At 49.3% G+C, this 17904-nt stretch overlaps 1 protein-coding gene across 5 annotated transcripts in view; it reads right to left on the minus strand.

Annotated features, from left to right (window-relative positions):
- Positions 1 to 17904, minus strand: part of ZNF423 (zinc finger protein 423) — a 282454-nt gene that overhangs the window by 225185 nt on the left and 39365 nt on the right. The window contains exon 1 of one of the 5 annotated variants that reach the window (XM_058034262.1): positions 729 to 1126. The exons of the other annotated variants lie outside the window; for them this stretch is intronic. Coding sequence (XP_057890245.1) covers positions 729 to 768 — 40 coding nt within the window. The 5' untranslated portion in view covers positions 769 to 1126. Of the gene's footprint in view, positions 1 to 728; positions 1127 to 17904 lie in introns of those variants that run through there. 5 annotated transcript variants of the gene reach the window in all.

Genomic DNA, 17904 nt, shown 5'->3' on the forward strand with positions numbered 1-17904 from the left:
GCAATGCGTGCAGTACGGCGCGGGGCTGGTCCCGGCCCTCCCTTTACGTTTCTCCAGCAGCTGTTTTCCTTACGGAGGTAAACAGGAGATTTTAAACACCGCTTCGCTGGGCACGGAGAAGAATACGCATAGTTTAATGTCTAACCTTTACTCATAAAGCCGTTACTAAATTTGGCCATTGTTTCTTCAAGCCCAAGCAAATTCTTAACCCCTATCTCTCAAATCGGGTTTAATTCTCCCCTTCTTTCACCACCCTTACGCGCATTGGACAGAAGGAGCAAACAGACGGCGCTACTATTCCCAATCATAAAGGAACATTAATTTCGGGCTAACTGGCTAAAACACGAGTGAGCTCATTCCTCCCTTCCTCGGTCCGCCGATGCGCCACCGCACCCGAGCATCACCGCGAAACTTTCCTCTCTCCCCGCCTCAACGATGCCACCGGCTTCTTTCATCAATTATCGCGACACGTGTCGCGGGCGAGCCTCGGCCGGCACCGCGGTACCCACAGAGCCCCGGAACGGGCGGCGGGCGGGCGGATGCCCCGCGCAGGGACTCGCCGTCGGTTCCGGGGGGGGTCTCCGCCACCACCGGCCCGTACCGGGGGGGGATTCGCAATCCCCGCCAAGCCGGGCCCCGGCCCTGATTGGCCGCGTCGCGGCGGCGGAGGCGGCGGCGGCTGCCCGGGGCCGGGCGGCGGCGGCGGGGGCCGGCGGAGGATGCCTTACCTTTCACCGAGCGGGGCTTGGCTTGCTTCCTCCTGGACATGTCCGGGCGCCGTGGCTCGTCCTCCTCCTCCTCGTCTTCCTCCTGTCCCTTCCTTCTCTTCCTCTCCCTGCCTTCTCTCTCGCCCCCCCGCCCCCCGCACCTCCAAACTTTGCGAGGCGAAGCGGCAGCAGCGGGATCGATTATTTGATTTTCTCACTTCTTTCGCCTGTTGCAATGCGGCAAGTTCAACTCCTCTTTCCACCCCCTCGGGCACCTTCCCCCGGGGAAAAAAAAAAATTGAAAAAAAAAAAAAAGAAAGAAAGAAAAAAGAAGAAAAATCGCGGGCGCAACAGTTGCAATATTTTTTTCCTTCTTGGGTTTTTTTGTTTGTTTGTTTGGGGTTTTTGTTTTTTGGAGTTTTTTTGTTCCTTCCTTCCCTCCCCCCCCCCCCCTTGGATGTGCAAATTCTACCGACGCAAAGCGAGCCCGGCCCGCACCCCCACCCGCCTTTTTGTTCTCTTTAAAGTTTGCAGGCGCCCTGCGGCTCAGTCCGGCTCGCACTTTAGGAATAATAAATTTTTTTAAAGGAGAAAAAAAAAAGGCAAAAAAAAAAAGCAGCAGAGCCCTGTGCGGGGTCCCTGGCTATGGGGTGGGGGAGGGCGCGCGGCGAGAACTCAGTGTCTAAACCCACGAGGAGCTCCGGCCCCGGCAATCCGGGGCGCTCCGGGGGTGCGACCTTGTTGCGATTTTCCTAAATCCTCCCTCGGCCGCGCTCGGCCCCCTCCCTCCCTCTCTGCCCGCTCGCCCCCGGCTGCTTCTCCCTTCCTCGCCCCCGCCGCTGACCGGGGAGGGCGACGAGTCCTTTTTTATGCTGGCGGCGGGGGCCGAGGGGCGGCCGCCCCGTGTCCCCGGCGCGGCGCGGCCGGCCGTGCGCGGCGCGGAGCTGGAGCTGGGCGGGCGGGCGGGTGGGATCCCCGCGGCCGGCCGCGCTCGCCGCCGCCTTCCCCTGCACGCACGCACTTCGCGGAACAAGGTAAGTGCTTCTTTGCATCGATGCCGGGGCCGCTAGCTGCCTCCATGGGTTATTCGCTGGAAGGTGGCACCGCTCCTGCCTTCATTGCTGCCGCTGCTGCCGCTGCTGCCCTGGGTTTTTATTTTCTTTAGCTCTCGCCAGCCTCCCTCTCTTTTCTTTGTCCTGGCTCCTTTTCCTCCTCCTGATCTTGCTGCTGGGGCTGCAGTGCAGACACACATAATAAAGCCAGGCTTGGCTGGAAATGTAGCTGAGTCCCAGCAGGAGGATGTGAGGAGTGGAGTCCCGGCGGGGGAGCGCTCTGATCCCGTAGGGAGCCCCGCGCAGCCTGCGCCGATCAGACGGAGAGAGAGCCAACAGCACCGAGCCATGGACGGCCCGGGAAATACAGCGGCCGCCCGCAAAACGCGGACCGCCGCCGCGGACCGGACTCGCGGCCGCGCGGAGCCGCCGCCCCCCCTCTCCCTCCGCCCCGTCGGGTCCGGCCCGGCCCGGCCCGGCTCGGCTCGGCCGGCGCTGAGCCCGCGGCCCGGCCCGGAGAGCGCAGCCCCCGCACACGGGCCCGGCCCGGCCGCGCCGCCTTTGATCTGCACCGGGGCGGGGGCACTGAAATCCCCCCCGAGCGCCAAGGGCGCAGAGGCCGCGGGGAAAGTCGCGGGCGGCTTTTAACTAACACACACACGTACACACACACACACACCCCTCCGCTGCCTGTTTGTGCAGAGCTGGGAGGGAGAGTTACTTTACTCTGCCTCTCCTGAGGTGTTAAATTTAGCAGGACTGGAGTTGCCCACTGGGAAGGCAGCTTCTAGAAAAATCTGAACTTGTCATCTCACGGAGCACTTGGTGCCAAGTTATGAATGAAATTACTCAAAATAAACACTCCATCAATTTCCTCTCCCGCTTAGACAGGGTTTGTTCGTTTCACGGAGCCTTTACTGCTGTGTAAGAACGAGGTGCATCCAGCAGTTCATTCACTGTGCCCCAAGCAGCGAGTTCGGAATTGTTTCCAAGCATCCTCAGCCCATGACGAGAGTCCAGCCGTGTATCTGGACATCAAAAGGGAAGGTGTCCTGAATGACAGGAATGGGTTTTTGCCAAGATCCTGTGCAAGTAGCCGTGTCAGAGGAAGGTGCTGAAGCCAGGCCCCAGGGCAGTGCAGAGGACGCAGCGCTCTGCCCAGCCTGCGGGCTTGCACCAAACGGGGCTGCAGGGGGCTGGGTATAGGCGCTGCTTTCTTGCTAGTGAGCTCCATCTGGAAAATATCTTCCTTTTTTTCTTTTTGCCCACACCAAAAGAAACCCAAGCAACTCAGGAATGAGTTTGTCATTTAATCAGGTGAGTTCAGTATAGAACTGTAAAAATTTTCCTTAGTGCAGCAGCACATTTGACCAGATGTTTAGTGCTGATTTTCTGTTTTCTTAAGGTTTGACAGAAACTATTGGGTTTATTAATGTCACATTAAAGGTTTACAGTTCCCTCCTACTGTGTGATTCCAGATTGCCACCACCACAGACTGGACATACAGTAAAAAATGTTTCCTGTAATGTCCCTATAATCAAGGTATACTTCCTCCACCCCACTGCACTAAGTAGCAAATTGGGGGTTCAAAAAAGCATCCTGGAACAAGGATGGATTGCTAAAGAGCCCATGGCCCCAATTCTGATTCCAATAAAAATCGGGATAACTCTAGTTGACACAGACTCACCACTACAAAAAGCAATGTGGGAGCAGTTTCTGTAAAGAAATAAGGAAAGTTGACAAGGAGGAAAAAATGCTGGGATATGTGTATGGTTAAAAACAGAGAATCCTGGTAAATTTGGTCAGCGTGACCCTAGATTCATATCCATTCAGCATCAGAGTTGGATCAGGAACTGAATTACTTCTGTATCCTTGTCTTATTGGAGAGGCTTAATCCCCAGGCTATCAACTTGTTTCTGTTCTCTCACTGGCCCAATGAATATTTAATTATTCTTACAAAGCAGAACAGCTTCAGCAGGACAGATTCTCATCCCAGAATGTGCTGGCGGTTGGGCACTCTCAGAGGAGTTCAGAGACCCAAATTCAAATCCCCATGCAATCAAGCAAAGAGGGGATTTCAATCTTAGTTTTACACATTCCACTTGGCAAGTAATTCCCAAGCCCCATTGCCACCCCAAGCCTCTTTGCCATCCAGCCCTCTATTCCCACATTTTCTACATTTTTTAAAACAACTTCAAATCACACAATTAAAATGAAACAACTTTTCTCCATTTTTTAAATTCATCAGGAAATCTATAAATTTTCATTTTAATTTTTTATTACCTTTTCTGTTGCCAGAGAGCCAGTGAGAAGGTTATTTGCAAGGCCCTACCCAGTTCAGAGCAAGGTGAGGAGCCCTGGTCTGAGCATCCCCAGCCCCTCCCATGAAAGTAGTTCAAGTTCAGTCCTATGGTTGTTGCTAAAAACAGCAGCTTCAAACACCCTTAAAACCAGTGCCTTCCATGGTGGCATCTGTTGAGAAATACCCAGTTTATAGCCAGTGATAAAGAAAGCAGGAAGGTAGATTTGACAGAAAAAAATTATCTGTCTTTAAATGTAGCACACACATATATAATTATTAATTCATCCCTCTCTATTATCTTCAAACCCAGCAATACACAGATTTCCTCCAGGCCCTGCTCTGTAAGTACATCTCTGCTCCACAGAGTTTTCCAACATGTGCCTAAATGCTTTGCTGCTCTATTGTCACAACACATCATTTGTGCATCTCCTCCAGATATATGTACATGGAGTTTATGTGGTCCCACAGCCCCTCTTGAGCAAAGAAACCCCCATAACCCTGCTGGGCCCCCCAGAGAAATGGAGAGTTCACCCATCCAGGGTCTCTTCCCAACACCAGAACTTAAACTCATATTGTCATTAAAATAGATACATTCCAAGAGCACTAATAACAAGGGAAGACTTCACAGGCTTTATTAAAATATTTAAGGCAAGTGACACCAGCCTGTGTGCTAATTTAATAAAAATACATTTAATAATTTAATTTAATTATGGTAATTTAAGAATGCAATAAAAATATATTTTGAATCTCTTATCAATCTTGTTCCCTCACAGATGCTTTTTCCTTTTATTCTGGGGAATTTTAATAAAAGCACAAAGCTGAGACTGCCAGAGTGCAGAGCTGCTCTCTCCAGGAGAGAACCAAGAGCCCTCCCGCAGCTCCGAATGACGTCCACGTCTCATCAGGTCGCTGGGACAATTTGGATGCCGGATTCTCTGCTTGTAACCCCTTTTGGGAATGTCATTGTTCTATATTATGCATGACACAGATCCTATACTATACACGAGGCAGCTGCTGGTGAGAGGGAACTAGTCCTGAGATGCAGAGGAGCCTCCCGAGCTCAGCATGGCTTGTCTGAAAACAGGATTTGCTGGTGGAGGCATCCGCCACCTCCTCCATCAGATCGGCCATCCGAGCCCATGAGGCTGCCAGGGAGGCACCGAGCCCTGATCTGGGGGGACGTGGTGGTCCCTGCCCTGCACTCACTGCCACGCTGCTCCTCAAAGACACCAGGGCTGGTTTCAATGTGCTCCTTTTCTGGGGAGCCATACACTTGCTTTTCACGCCAGCTAACTCAAGATGTAAATTTCATTTTGCTTTGCTCTCTTCTGCCACGTGCATGCCCAGTGAACACCATTTTTAAAGTTTGACGACTTTCAGGAAGATGCTATCCATAACAATAGTGACATCTGAGATAGTCCTACCCTGGCAGCCCTATAGGAAACTGATTGGGCTTTCTCTGGAAAATGCAGGCAGGACTACCAGCCTCTCTACAGTTATAGATTTATTTGCATTCAGTACTTAGAGCAAACCCCTATAAATTTCTAAATATAGAAAATTATTTTGAAAGTATTTCAGCATCAGTTTGCAGTTACAAGTTGTATAAAAATGACACAGTTCTGTAAAGACAAAAATACAATTTTCATTAAAGGGATGTTCAACAATAACTATGGGAGTTAAGCACCCAGTGAATCAGGCCTACTTTGAGAAAGCCAGCCTCAGTAAGGATTTGAACTTTGCAAAGTCAAAAAGAGGAGTATCTTCAACACATAAAAAGACTGAGAGGGTGATCACCCATTAGCATGCAGCAGAGGGAAGATCACCATAATTGTATAGCAGCCAGTAAGAGTCAACCTATAATAAAGAATATATTATATGAATAGACCTAATTAAGAGATGCTGCATAATATCTAAAAAATGTGGCAAAAGGCTCATGTCCCAGAAAAAGCCATACTGCACAATCAGATCAGAAGGTGCAGCTAAGAAGACCAGGCAAAATGGGAACTGAACAGTGCCAAGACCTGGTATCCAAGGCACTCGTACCCTCACGAGCCCTCAGCACAGCAGGAGCTGCCGTGGCTGAGGTTTGACAGAGGTGAGCGAACACCTGAGCTCTCTGGATGTGCAAAGGAATACAGGCACATGCAGGAAACTATTAAAGGACTAGATTATTCCTTAAAAGAGATAATGTTTTCAAAGCACACAGCACAATGCAATCATTCAGCAGAGAGTCAAATGTCACAGTGGATACAGCTGCAAGACAGTGTCTCTCTTTATTTACAGTAAAATATGTCAAATAGGGAACACAAAGGCAACGTCAGGATAAACACAGGGCTGGAGCACACAAAGGCAGGCAGCATCCACAGCTCATCAGACAACCTGAATAAAAGCCCCGACTACAATGCCAGCCCAGTTTCTATGGTGCTCTTGAGTTAAAGCCTCCAAACACTTTACATAAATAAATAACTGGCATCCCACATTCTAGATTTAAGCAAGGACTGACATAGCCTTATATTTGGGCTACAGAGCAGCAGAGGGAGGATGTGCACAGAAAGGAGAGGTGTCTGCAGGCAGGACACCTGAGTATAACTTTGGGAAGTTATAGTGAAAAGGGATTGAGATGTTATCAAGGGCATTGAAAATGGAAGGGGAAATTTCACTGTGAAACACATTTTGGTAGGAACAGGATTAGGAACTTGTTTCATGTGCACATACCATGTGTACCAATATTAGTATTCATACATCTCTAATAAGCACAGCAATTTCAAACTCTTTTCCACTTGTGTATGGCTCTGACTTCTATCCATTTTTAATTTTTTTTTTTTAGTTAAACAAGTTACAATAGTCTGAAATCAAGATAGAGTAAGTGGTGCAGTTAGTGAAAATTTTTTAAAAATACTATTGTACACTGGAGCTGAATTTAGCTCAAATATCACAAAATACCCATCTGTAGATGAATCATATATTCACCCCTCTCCATAGTTACAGTAAAAGTCATTACTGCTAATAGTGCTAAAGACACAGATCCATGCAATGCCCTACAAATACAAGCAGGTATTCCATAGTTGACCAAGCAAAGTTTTTATTCATTTTGGCCTCTGTTCCAATTAGGTGAGGGAGTCAGGCAGAGGATCTGAATTTCCTGGCAAAAACACCTTTAGCACAAAGGATATTCCAGGCTCTGCATCTGCCTTTTGAATATTTCTGTAATGAAAACTTAGTGATAATGTTACTTACTAACTTATGATGTTTAGTATAAGAAAGTATAAAGTTTCCATATTTTTATCACAGCTCAGAGAAAAGTCTCTCTCTGTGAGCCACATATTCTGTGTTCTTTTCATTCCTGTTGGCCGTGGGTCTGTGCTGCTGCTCAAAGGACATAAAGAATTAAAAATACATTAAATACATTATTCTCTTGAATTAGTTAAAAGTGGGTGAAGCCCTGGTGTAGGAAGGTGAGCTGGCCAGTGGAGGTATGTTACAGGTTCTCCAGCTGCTGGCTCCAGCACGGCCCCTGTCCCTCACCCTCTCCTTGATGTCAGCTCAGCTCTGCAAGCTCCGACAAGGCATTTCTGCAATGAGGATGGGTCACTGCATCTCTTTCCCCGTGAGAGCAGTTCACTGTGCCCACTGAGACCCTTTCTTCCCAGGGTTGCGATCAAAGAGCTCATTCACTTTACCGGGCTTTGTTACTCGGGTGGAAGCTCCCCTTGTACTCAACAGGCATCTTCACTGCTCTCTGGCCAGCAGCGGTGGCAAAAGCCACGATATAGGGTTTATAATTTTATTCACATCTTTGCCAGCATTGCTAACTGGGATAATGCTGAGATACGGGGAACGAAAGTAGTTGGAATGACAAAGCTGGAGGAGAGGAGAGGCACAGCAAGGGCAGCACCAGGAGCTCAGCAAGGGGCTCCAGGAGCTCCAGGGCAAAGCACGGCAGCAGCCTTCAAAGCTGTTCCTTCTCCACCAGTACAAAGCCTTTTAAGTGCACTCTTTAAGTTGAATGCCGTGTACTTTTACATAACTGAAGGAGAACAAATACCCCATTAGCAGATAATTAGCACTTGGACTCTGAATACTTGTTTAAAGTATTATGGATCGACCTCCAGCATTAGGAGTGATTCATGTCCCCCATACATTCAGGCATCCTTGTTTCTTTTTATGATTATAAATTTCTGTACCATGTATCTGTGTAATGTTTATGAGATGTTCAGAATTACACTCCAGAGACAGAAGATTTCTCTACCCAGAGAAAAGTTTAGCAATATTAATAGCTAATAGTGGGCACATCACTTTTCCTTCCACCCTACAGTCAAAAAGTCCCATTCACATTAGTCCGGGATCATCTCTGGTGGATGGCGGATTTTCTCAGCCATTAAGCCCGGTCCCAGCAGGGGTTAGGAAGTGTTGTGAGGCCTTGGGGCAAACTCACCCCAGGAACTGGACCTGGCGGCACCCACACCATGGAAACTCTCAAAATGTGGTATCAAAGGCTGACAAGCACAACCAGCAATCTGGACCGGCTCCTATCGGGTGTCAGAGAGCAACCTGTCGCCATGGTCTGGACTCTTGGAAGCATTTTACAGGGGTGGGCACAGCTTGTCTAAAAACTCATATGTTTCCAAAGGTTTCCACTCCACTGGTATTTTCGCAATAAAATAACAGGGAGAAGCGATCTCTCCCCACCTCTGTTTCCTCGTAAGTATGTATACAATGGTCCTTGAGCACATTTCCAATCCTAACAGCGTTACCCAGCTATCTACTACTGCTGTGTCTTTAAAAACTGTGCACCAAGTAAAGATGCTTTGCACCAAAACCTTCTCACCCTCCAGATTGTCTCTGCCATGAAAACCATCACAGGGCGCTTTGGCAAGCAGTGGTACGAAACCAGTGCTCACAACTGCAGTACAACATGTCCCAGCTCAGCCTGTCCCTGCCTGACATCCCCGCCCCAGGAGATGCTGCCTCTCCACCCTCAGAGCTGCTCATAGGTCCAGAAAAGCAAAGTCCAAACAGTGGCTTCACATTAAACCAAGCAGCTTGAGGACAGGCAGCCGAACTGCTGCTGTCACATCCTCTTCCAGCTCCTTCCCACTGAACTGAAGAAAAGAAAACTGAAACACAAATCAAGTCCCATTCTACAAAATTAATAGTTTCCACTTGGTTCTTTTCTGTGCCTGCTTTCATTCTGTAATTACGCAAAAAGACACAACGTACTGCATGGTGCTATTGATTAGCAAACCCCACAGCTGCACTGGCAGACCCACAGGCAGTTTTGAAAGAGGCATTTTAAAGAAAGTTTGTTCCTTAATACCAAGATATTTATGGTCCCCCTTCTGATTTGGTGTGATAACGTGGATGCGCTTGGGGTGGGGAGCAGGTGGCAGTGTGACAACATGCAGTTTTTGTTCCTGTAAAAAACTTCACAAGAAAGTAATGTCTTCACTATTGAATAGGAAATTATTGAATAGAAAATTATCTCATTGCTATTGAATTATGATACCAAAAACCCAGGGAAAAGATCTCATTTTCTATTAAATTCAGTAAGATTTGTCAAGTAGTTTCTATAGAATGTGCATAGGTTTCTTCAGGCTTCTCTCTCAGTTTCATCTCTCCAGAGGGTTTTGGAAGGGTCAGAGAATATTTCCCTGTTATCAGGCAAATTGATGTTCTGTTTAAATCCTGCAATTGGCAGTGTTTATTTTTCTCTTATTAGGACTCCTTTTGTAGATAGAAAGGAATAAGTCTTATCAGCCATAAGATTTACAGCCAGCTGGGCAAAATAGGAGAGGCCATAGGGTATAAAGAGAACTGGATTTGTTTACATTTATTTTTATGGTTGTATTTTAAAATCCCAATGCCCATTTTAATATGCATCAGTGCAAATTCTTAAAATACTTATAACAATAACAACTTTAAAATTTTGCCCTGCTGTTTATTTGGTTATCTTGCTACGTATCTCAATACTATTGTTGTGTCCTCCAATCAGGCACCGAATGCCCAGGGTCCCGGTGTGTGGAATTTCCCAGAGGCGGGCACAACCATCCACGAGGGCAGCAGATGAAAAACTCCTGCTCCAGAAGCTTACATACATCTCTGGGCAGCCACCACTGCTGTCTGGGCGACCAGGGGATTTCCTAGGTTGGCACTGCCATGAGGGCCCAGCTGGAAGGGCACGGCTCGGCTCGGCTCGGCTCGGCACGGAGCACCGGGGCAGTTCGAACATCGCAGCCGCCGGGCGCAGTGGGCACTGCGGGACCGGCTCTGGCGGCCACAGTGGCGGCTGCAGGGCTGAGTGTTCCTGCCCGCAGATCCCGGGGGAATGTGATCCCAAAGTGATGGCCATTCCCGGGGGCCATCGCCACTCGGGGCACAACAGACTGTCAGGTCCTGACACGTCTTCTCGAGAGAAAAAGCACGGCTCCGGGTGGCCGCGCCGTGGGAAAGGAGCCCGCTGCAGCATGCGGGAGCCCGCAGCTCTGGGGCCGTGCCCAGCCTCGGGCGAGCGGCTCGGAGGGGCTCCCGGCGGCACAGCCGGGGCGCGGGGCCACGCTGGGAGCAGCTGGACAGGCCACGAATTCCTGCCGGCGGCCGGCCCGGCGGGGCATAGCAACGGGAGCCGGGGGAGGAACGGGAAGCAGCGGGAGCTGTGAGAAAGCGAGCGGAGCCGCGGGGCCAGGCGGGGGCCGGAGCGGGGGCGCGGAGGAGGAGGAGGAGGAGGCGGCAGGGGCGGCTCGGGCCCTCCCGCCGGGCACGGCTCCTCTCCGAACGCCCCCAAAGCCGCCGGTTTGCGGCCGCTCCCGTTCGTGCCAGCGTGCCCCGGGCTCGGCCCCCAGAGCGGCCGCGACGCGCACGGCAATGCCGCCAGCCCCGCAGCGGGGCACTGCTGCCTCCCCGCGCTGCCAGCCGGGGCACACAGCGAGTGCCCCCTCCGGCACTGCTGCCCGCCGCTCACTGCGCCCCTCACTGCCTCGGCCGAGGCTGCGGAACGGCATCGCTCCCCGGCCGCGGGCGGATTTTGAAGGGCCGTGGCCCCGGGGTGGCTCCGGCGCTCGGTGCAGCCGTGGCTGCTCCGCACAGGGTCCCGCTCCCGAAGGGAACCGGCCTCGCCGGGGGCTGGCATTGCGCAGCCACCGGATTTCATGTCACAAAGGATGTTTTACCGCACGGGTTTGTTCTTCTGCATGAGGAAAACGTTAATCAAAATGCAGAGGAGACACAATAGCTGTACAGATACATTAAATATCTAGTTACTACGCAATAAATAATTAATAAAGTTAATCAATTTCACCATACTCTGGTCAAGTAATACCAGTAATACCCTTACAAGCAATCAATAGCAATAAGACATAACATTTGTATGAGCCTTCTCTTTTCTGTGTGATCATTAATAACCAACAGCTGAGCAGTCCTGATACCGCAGGCCAGCTAAAACTTCAGGAAGTTTTGATTACATCAATGATTCTGCTTTTAGTTTGTGAAATGCTCCGGAGGCGTCCGGCATATCTAACAGGCATGTAGGCTGGGGTTTCCCAATGAATTTAGGGAATCTAAATGCCAAGCTTCTCTTCACTTCCAGTGGAAATAAATTCCCAGCAAGTAAATTCAGGCCTTTTCAAAACCTTAGCGTTCATATTTTGAAAGTTACACATCCACAGTGGCAGGTTTTTACCACTTTCCTAATTTTAGCTGCAAACAGGGAGCAGGGCCCTCTCCTATGTAAGGAAAGTGGGGGGGAAAGACAACCTGCAGAAAATTGCTTATATGTACAAAGTTTACAGAAGTTTGTATATAAAGTTTAGAAAACCATCACAATTTCTCTTCTGGAATTTGCAGCCATCTGCACCTGGCAGAGCTCTCAGCTGGAGGCTACCGCAGGGCTGAGTCATTTCAGAAGGTAGCAACAACTGGCCTGATTTCCTCAGGAGTTAAAATAGTTCCCAACACACAGTGCTTTGTTTCTTGTCCAGCAATTTGGAGAGGGAGGTTTGTCCTCCACAGGGTGAGACATGGTGTGGGGGGCTGGTGCTCCTTCCAGGCCACTTGCCTCATTGTCCTGGGTGGCCACATGCATGCAGGGGCTGGAGCCAGTCCCTTGGAGGAAACCACATCAGCTGCTGGCTCAGGCACTGCCATGGCAGGAGGAAAAAGACGGCTTGTACCTTCAGGGGTCAATGGCACCAGCACTGAGATGGGTCCTGCCTGTGGGTCCTCATGCCTGGGCAGGTCTGTATGTTCAGGTGCACCTTGTCCAGCACCACCACCGGGCTCCTGTCACAGTCAGGGTGGCACTGGGACAGGGGGTGCTGCCAGGCACTCTCTGCAGCTCCTCCAGTTCCTGGGAGCTACTAATATCAGTGTCAACAACGAAGTTTGCCTCTTCAGGGTATTTTTAGCAGCTTCCTGCCCCATGACCAGAGGATAAAGGCAGCCTAGCTGGATGAGAACAGGTCACTGAAACACAGTGACACTTGGTAATGAACCAAGGCTTGCCAAGTGTCAGAGCTAACTGTGGCCTAGACTGCTCCTACAGTCCAGCCACTGCCCTGCTTCCAGCCCATCCTTCCCCTCTGCAGTGAGCTCCAGCAGTGTGTGAGGCCCCCAGTGCAGCTGTACCCCCATCAGCCCATCCTGGCTGCAGTGCTGAGCTCTCAGGGTGCAGATGGCCACCTCAGCACTGAGCACTGGGGCCAGGCTGGGACCGCCAAACTAAAGAGCCACAGGAGGAAGAACAGAAGAGCTTTGTAGAAATATGTATTTTTACATCAGAGTCCTTTGTATGTACAAAAAAACCCCACCCTGCTGTGTTAGGAGAAAAAAAGTCTGTGGGCATTTCAGACCAACCTATTTTATTAATGCAAACTGCCAGATTCAACATGAGCCAGCCTGAAAAACAAGAGGCTGAGAAGGAGGAACGTATCCATGGTAAGCACTCGGCAGGCCCATCACTCACATCACTCCTAGCTGGGAATCAGAAACAGAGGCAGGCAACTGATAGTGATGCAAAACAAAGATCTCTGTAATTTGGAGTGGGTTTTGCCCACTCTGCTGGGGCTGTACTGTACTTGCCTTTTCTTACTGTCAAACGACCTGAGCATTCATGGACAAAACAGTGACAGCAAACATGTTTTGGATGTGGAAAATATGTGTGCCAAGTGCTGCCTACATTTGCACACCTGAGCATGCAGACTCAGAGCACAGCTGCATGGGGCCATGGATGGGGCTGGCTGGACCTGTCTGCAGCACTGTGGGCTTTGCACAGCCACTTGTTAACTGCTCTGTGTGGCACCGGTGTGAAATATTCATTTAGGAGTCCAGTGTGCAATTTCAGGAGATTCCAAATGATTTAAGAATAACTGCATATCAGAAAATGTCTATAAAATGAACTCTCAAGAAAAGATGTGAAAAATTTAAACCCCAAGTCATTAAATATTCACGGTGATGTATTTGCTCAGCTCTAATCAGCATCTGAAGAAGGCTGATAAATGCTGCTTATGAGCAGTTCAAATAGCAGGATGGGTTAAAGCAAAAAAGAATGTTAAATCCCAGGATATTAGCAGCCAGTAGAAGGAATTACTTGTGCAACAACAGGATAAATAACAGGTTAGGAAAAAAGATAAATACAATGGGGTCATTCTGATGGCTATCTCTGGAGGTGAAGACACCACTCTCCAGGCAGAGCCAGAACTCCAGGTGCTCTCTCCAGGGACACACAGCAAAGAGCACCCATCTGCCCTCACAGGCCCTTCTCTTCCACCATCCACCTGAAGAAACACGGTACCTTTGATTTCACTGCCTCTCTAATGGTGTCAGAAGTTAGATATGCACACACAAAAGAAGGCTGCAGAGTCCTGTTTCACTATGAAACCACTCCACAAATCCTTCTCACTATTTTTGTGAGGAGAAAATATGTCTGTGAAGGCAGGGCACAGAGGACCAGAGCAATACTGGCAGAGACAGGAGCTGGAGCAGAGATAGAAGTTAGGCTCTGAAGTCAACAGAAGTGTGGCTGGGTTTTTGGTGAGTATTTTATGGCCTTGGGGCAGTGCCCCTCTGGCTCTGCGTCCACAAGAAGTGAGAAGTGCAGTTACCTCTGAGAACTGCACATTTGAGCATATGCCATGAGGAAAACAATGCTCCTGAATCACTCTGCCTCAGTTTCACCAGGAGCAAACCGAGCCAATAACTGCTATGTCTCTCTGGGGAATGCTCCATGATTTAGGCTGTATTTGGGTCATAAGAGACTTCAAAGGTCCTTTGAGCAAAAGCATTAAAGTGCTGCAAAATATGACAGGCATTGGTAGACAGCGGCCTGGCAGTAAGGCACTCCTGAGCTACAAAATTCTAATCTTGCCTCCCCAGATGATTCTATCAGCCCTGCAATCACTTTTGCAGCTCTTCCTTGAACTCTTCCTTGCTCTAGGTATTATTTGTACAAAATGGGATGCCCAGACCCATCATGCTCTGACCCCGATGAGACCCTGACACACCTGGGGGTCGCAGGGGGGTGTGATCCCCAGCCCCACTGGAACCCCTTTCTCCCAGCGCCTGTGGGCTGTAATGATGAGCTGGGTATTCCTCAGGAGCCCAAGACTTCACATGAGAAAGAGAAAAATCTAAATACTATTAGGAGGAGGTGTAGCCACTGTCAGAAGACAAGCCATGGAAAGAGCTGGCAAAGAGTGTTACTAAATATTTTAAGATCAAATAAACCTGACATCTTAGAGAGCTCTGGTCCATTATTTTTGTTCAAATTATATGCGCATCTTCTAATGAATACCTCTGCAACCATGAACACAAAACATAAGAGGGACAGAGAAAGAAAAATCTTGCTGAACAAGGGAGTTACAATACTGTAGGAATGCAGGAGTCTGTGATCTGCGTTATTTCTTTGCTTAAGGCCACCTAGCAACAGCACATAGGTTAATCCTCCACAGACTGAACAGACAGCATCAGCCAACAGGAAAACAAAACATCTCTGCTAGAAAAAAATCAGAACAAGGATTACCCATTTGCAAGAGGGTTGTAGAAACAGAGAGCAACAAATAAGAAAGCGGTATACATGATACTCCTGCAAAAGGAAGATTTCCCTGTAAATAGAGTTATTGTCCACCTTGTTATTAAAAATACAAAAAGAGCTTTACAACATTTACAGAGAACCTCAGTGGGAGCTGCGGGAGCCCTGCTCCACAGGGAGCTGGGAAGATGAGCTGTGGTCAAGGCTGGTTGCCATCTTAGAGAGCACTTTTAAATGATAAATAGAGTGTCCTCTAAAACAAAAAATAAACCTCTGGAGCCATAACCCTTCTGCCAGGGGCTAGCAGCACCTTCAAGGGCAGGTTCAGATCTCTACAAGCATTTCTTGGATGTTAAGACATACCATCACTTTCTTAAAGCCATTGTTCGCAGTGACTCAGCCCACTCTCTTTGCAGCTCTGCCAGGCTCCCCCACACCAGGACATTCTGCTAAAGGGGCCTGGGAATACAGAACTAACTCACCAGGAGATTCCCACTGTGCCAGGGCTGCTCCACACAGCTGCTGTGCCCTAGAGAAGACAGCCTGCAGGGCTCGCTGGCCTCAACACCTGCTGTGCCTGCAGAGCCTGTGCTTCACAGCACACAGGGTGGCCTTGGCAAAGCTGCAGCCCAGGAGCTGTGCTGTCCCCCTGACATTGCCATCCCTGCCACTCCCCTGAAGGAGAGCCACCAGGGATGGGATTTTGGAGGAAAACAAGGTGGGAGGCCACCGCTGCTTGCCAGCCTGCTGCAGTGCTCTGCCTGCGTTCCCCTGCCCGCCTCCCTCTGTGTCCCAAGCTGAGTGTCACCTGCTGCTCACCAGAGCCAGCACAGCCATCACTGTCCCCAAGGCTGCTTCTGACCCAGCCTTTCCAAGGGGTCTGTGCAGCACAGCACACCCTCCTGTGCTCGCTGAGGAACGGCAGCCAACGTGGTGCCACATGTACCTGCGTGTCTGGGATGTGATTTATGGAGGGTTTATTGTTGCTCCTTTTCTGCTGTTCACCAACAGATGGTAGCAGCACTGCTGCTGTCATGCCAGGCCCGAAGCTGCTCGCAGCAGGTGATGACTTCTGCTCTGAAACTTTTCCTACTTGATGAAAAGTCATGCTTGCCCATCTCCTTGCCCCTCACTAGCTGCATCTGCAGCACAAGTTCAGAGAGCACATTATCTCTCAGCACATCATGTTCTCAATTCAAAGCTCTAGGGAGGGACATGGGCAGTTGTTGGGGTTGAATCTCTGTTCACTAAAGCTGGTGAGTCAAAACATGCTTGAGTACACCAGTAATGCCTGGGCTGAATGCCTCAAACCTCCTGTTCCGTGTGGGGCTGCAGCAGTACATCCTACCTGGCTCTGCCTACAACATGCAGTTCCCAAATTGTGACTAACACTCAGCTCAAAGATGGGCATCTGCAAGACCCAAATTAATTAATTCATATATTATTTACAAATTTAATTCTTAGGTATTACTAGACAATATTCCAAGCATTTTGTGGCACTGGTTGCACTAGCCACTTGCACTGGGCAGGGTCTGAGCCACTCACTGCCTCTGCTGGGTGAGCACCAAAGCCAGTGGAAATTTTGGCTAAGCAAGGTCTAGTTAAGATGGAGCTAACTACAGAGCTCGGGATTTGGTCTGCAGTGAAACTGCTCCACAGAAGAAAAACAAACTAACAAACAACAACTCTGCTCCAGAGGCTTCCCCTAATTCTGTAAAGTGCTTTGAGGCTTGTGAGCAGCTCTGAATAATCAATAATACCATTAACAAAAAGGTGGCCAAATGGCAGCTACCTCTGATTAAAATAGAGCCCTCGGTGTATTGCAGCAAACAGCCATGTAGCCATTTCTCTGATCAGGAGCAGGTCTTTCCTAGTGTCATATAATTCATGTTAAAGTCGCAGCAATAAGGCAGACTGCCTTGCAGCTGTTCACAAGTCTTTGGAGGCTGCCATTATACTTCACCTTTTTAATGCTTTATGTATTACAGTTTTATTTTCACCCAAGGCTGTGATCCTAAGCTTCCTCACAGCCTTATCTACAACTCATATTTCAAAGCCTAATTTTCCTGCCCCCAAACGTAGAATAAAATAGCTTGCAAAAAGGGCTGCAAGGAAGCTGCAAGTTCTGCGGTTTTACAGCCCTTCTCCATCAGATCTGTATAGGTACTATTCCTCATGGAGCCAAAAACTTCCCAGAGAAGTACTGTAGCTAGAAGATATTTCTTGACCTGATGTACACTCTGTCCACCCCAGCTGGGGGAGAGATTATGAAATTTTAATTGGACTGAGAGCAAGATATCACTATAATTGGAGCCCAAGTGCCTGCACGAGCCTGAGATCTAGGAGTTGCTGGAAGTCCTCGACAGTCGCCAGCGGCCCCAGTGCCTGAACATGCCTGTGCCCTGCACAGAGACTGGTTCCCTTCCAGAAATAAAGGGGTTTGCAAAGGAAGAATGCCCAGGTTTCCTATCCAGGTTTCCACCTCCTCTGTGGTGACACTCACAGCAGCACAAGAAAACATGAGAAGATCCTGGCTCATACTATCACAATCTCTTGGGAACATATGTTCCTTGTCACAAAAATGCCTCTCTGCTGCAGTGCTGGCAGTGGACTCTCACTGCAGTGAGCTGTGATTCCCTTCTCCAGTGCCTGGCTGGCTGGACAAGCCTACTGCAGCTGTATGAGCACAGTGGTCCCATGGCAGGCACAGCTTGCCCTGTAGCACAGCATCTCAGATCGATGCACTCACTGGTTTTGTACCCCCTGATGAGATATAAACCAAGGAGCGACTTCCACCACCTCCAAAAGGTAGTCAGGGCCATT

Source organism: Melospiza georgiana, chromosome 14 (assembly GCF_028018845.1).
Source record: "Melospiza georgiana isolate bMelGeo1 chromosome 14, bMelGeo1.pri, whole genome shotgun sequence".
In the NCBI taxonomy this organism is placed as follows: Eukaryota; Metazoa; Chordata; class Aves; order Passeriformes; family Passerellidae; genus Melospiza; species Melospiza georgiana.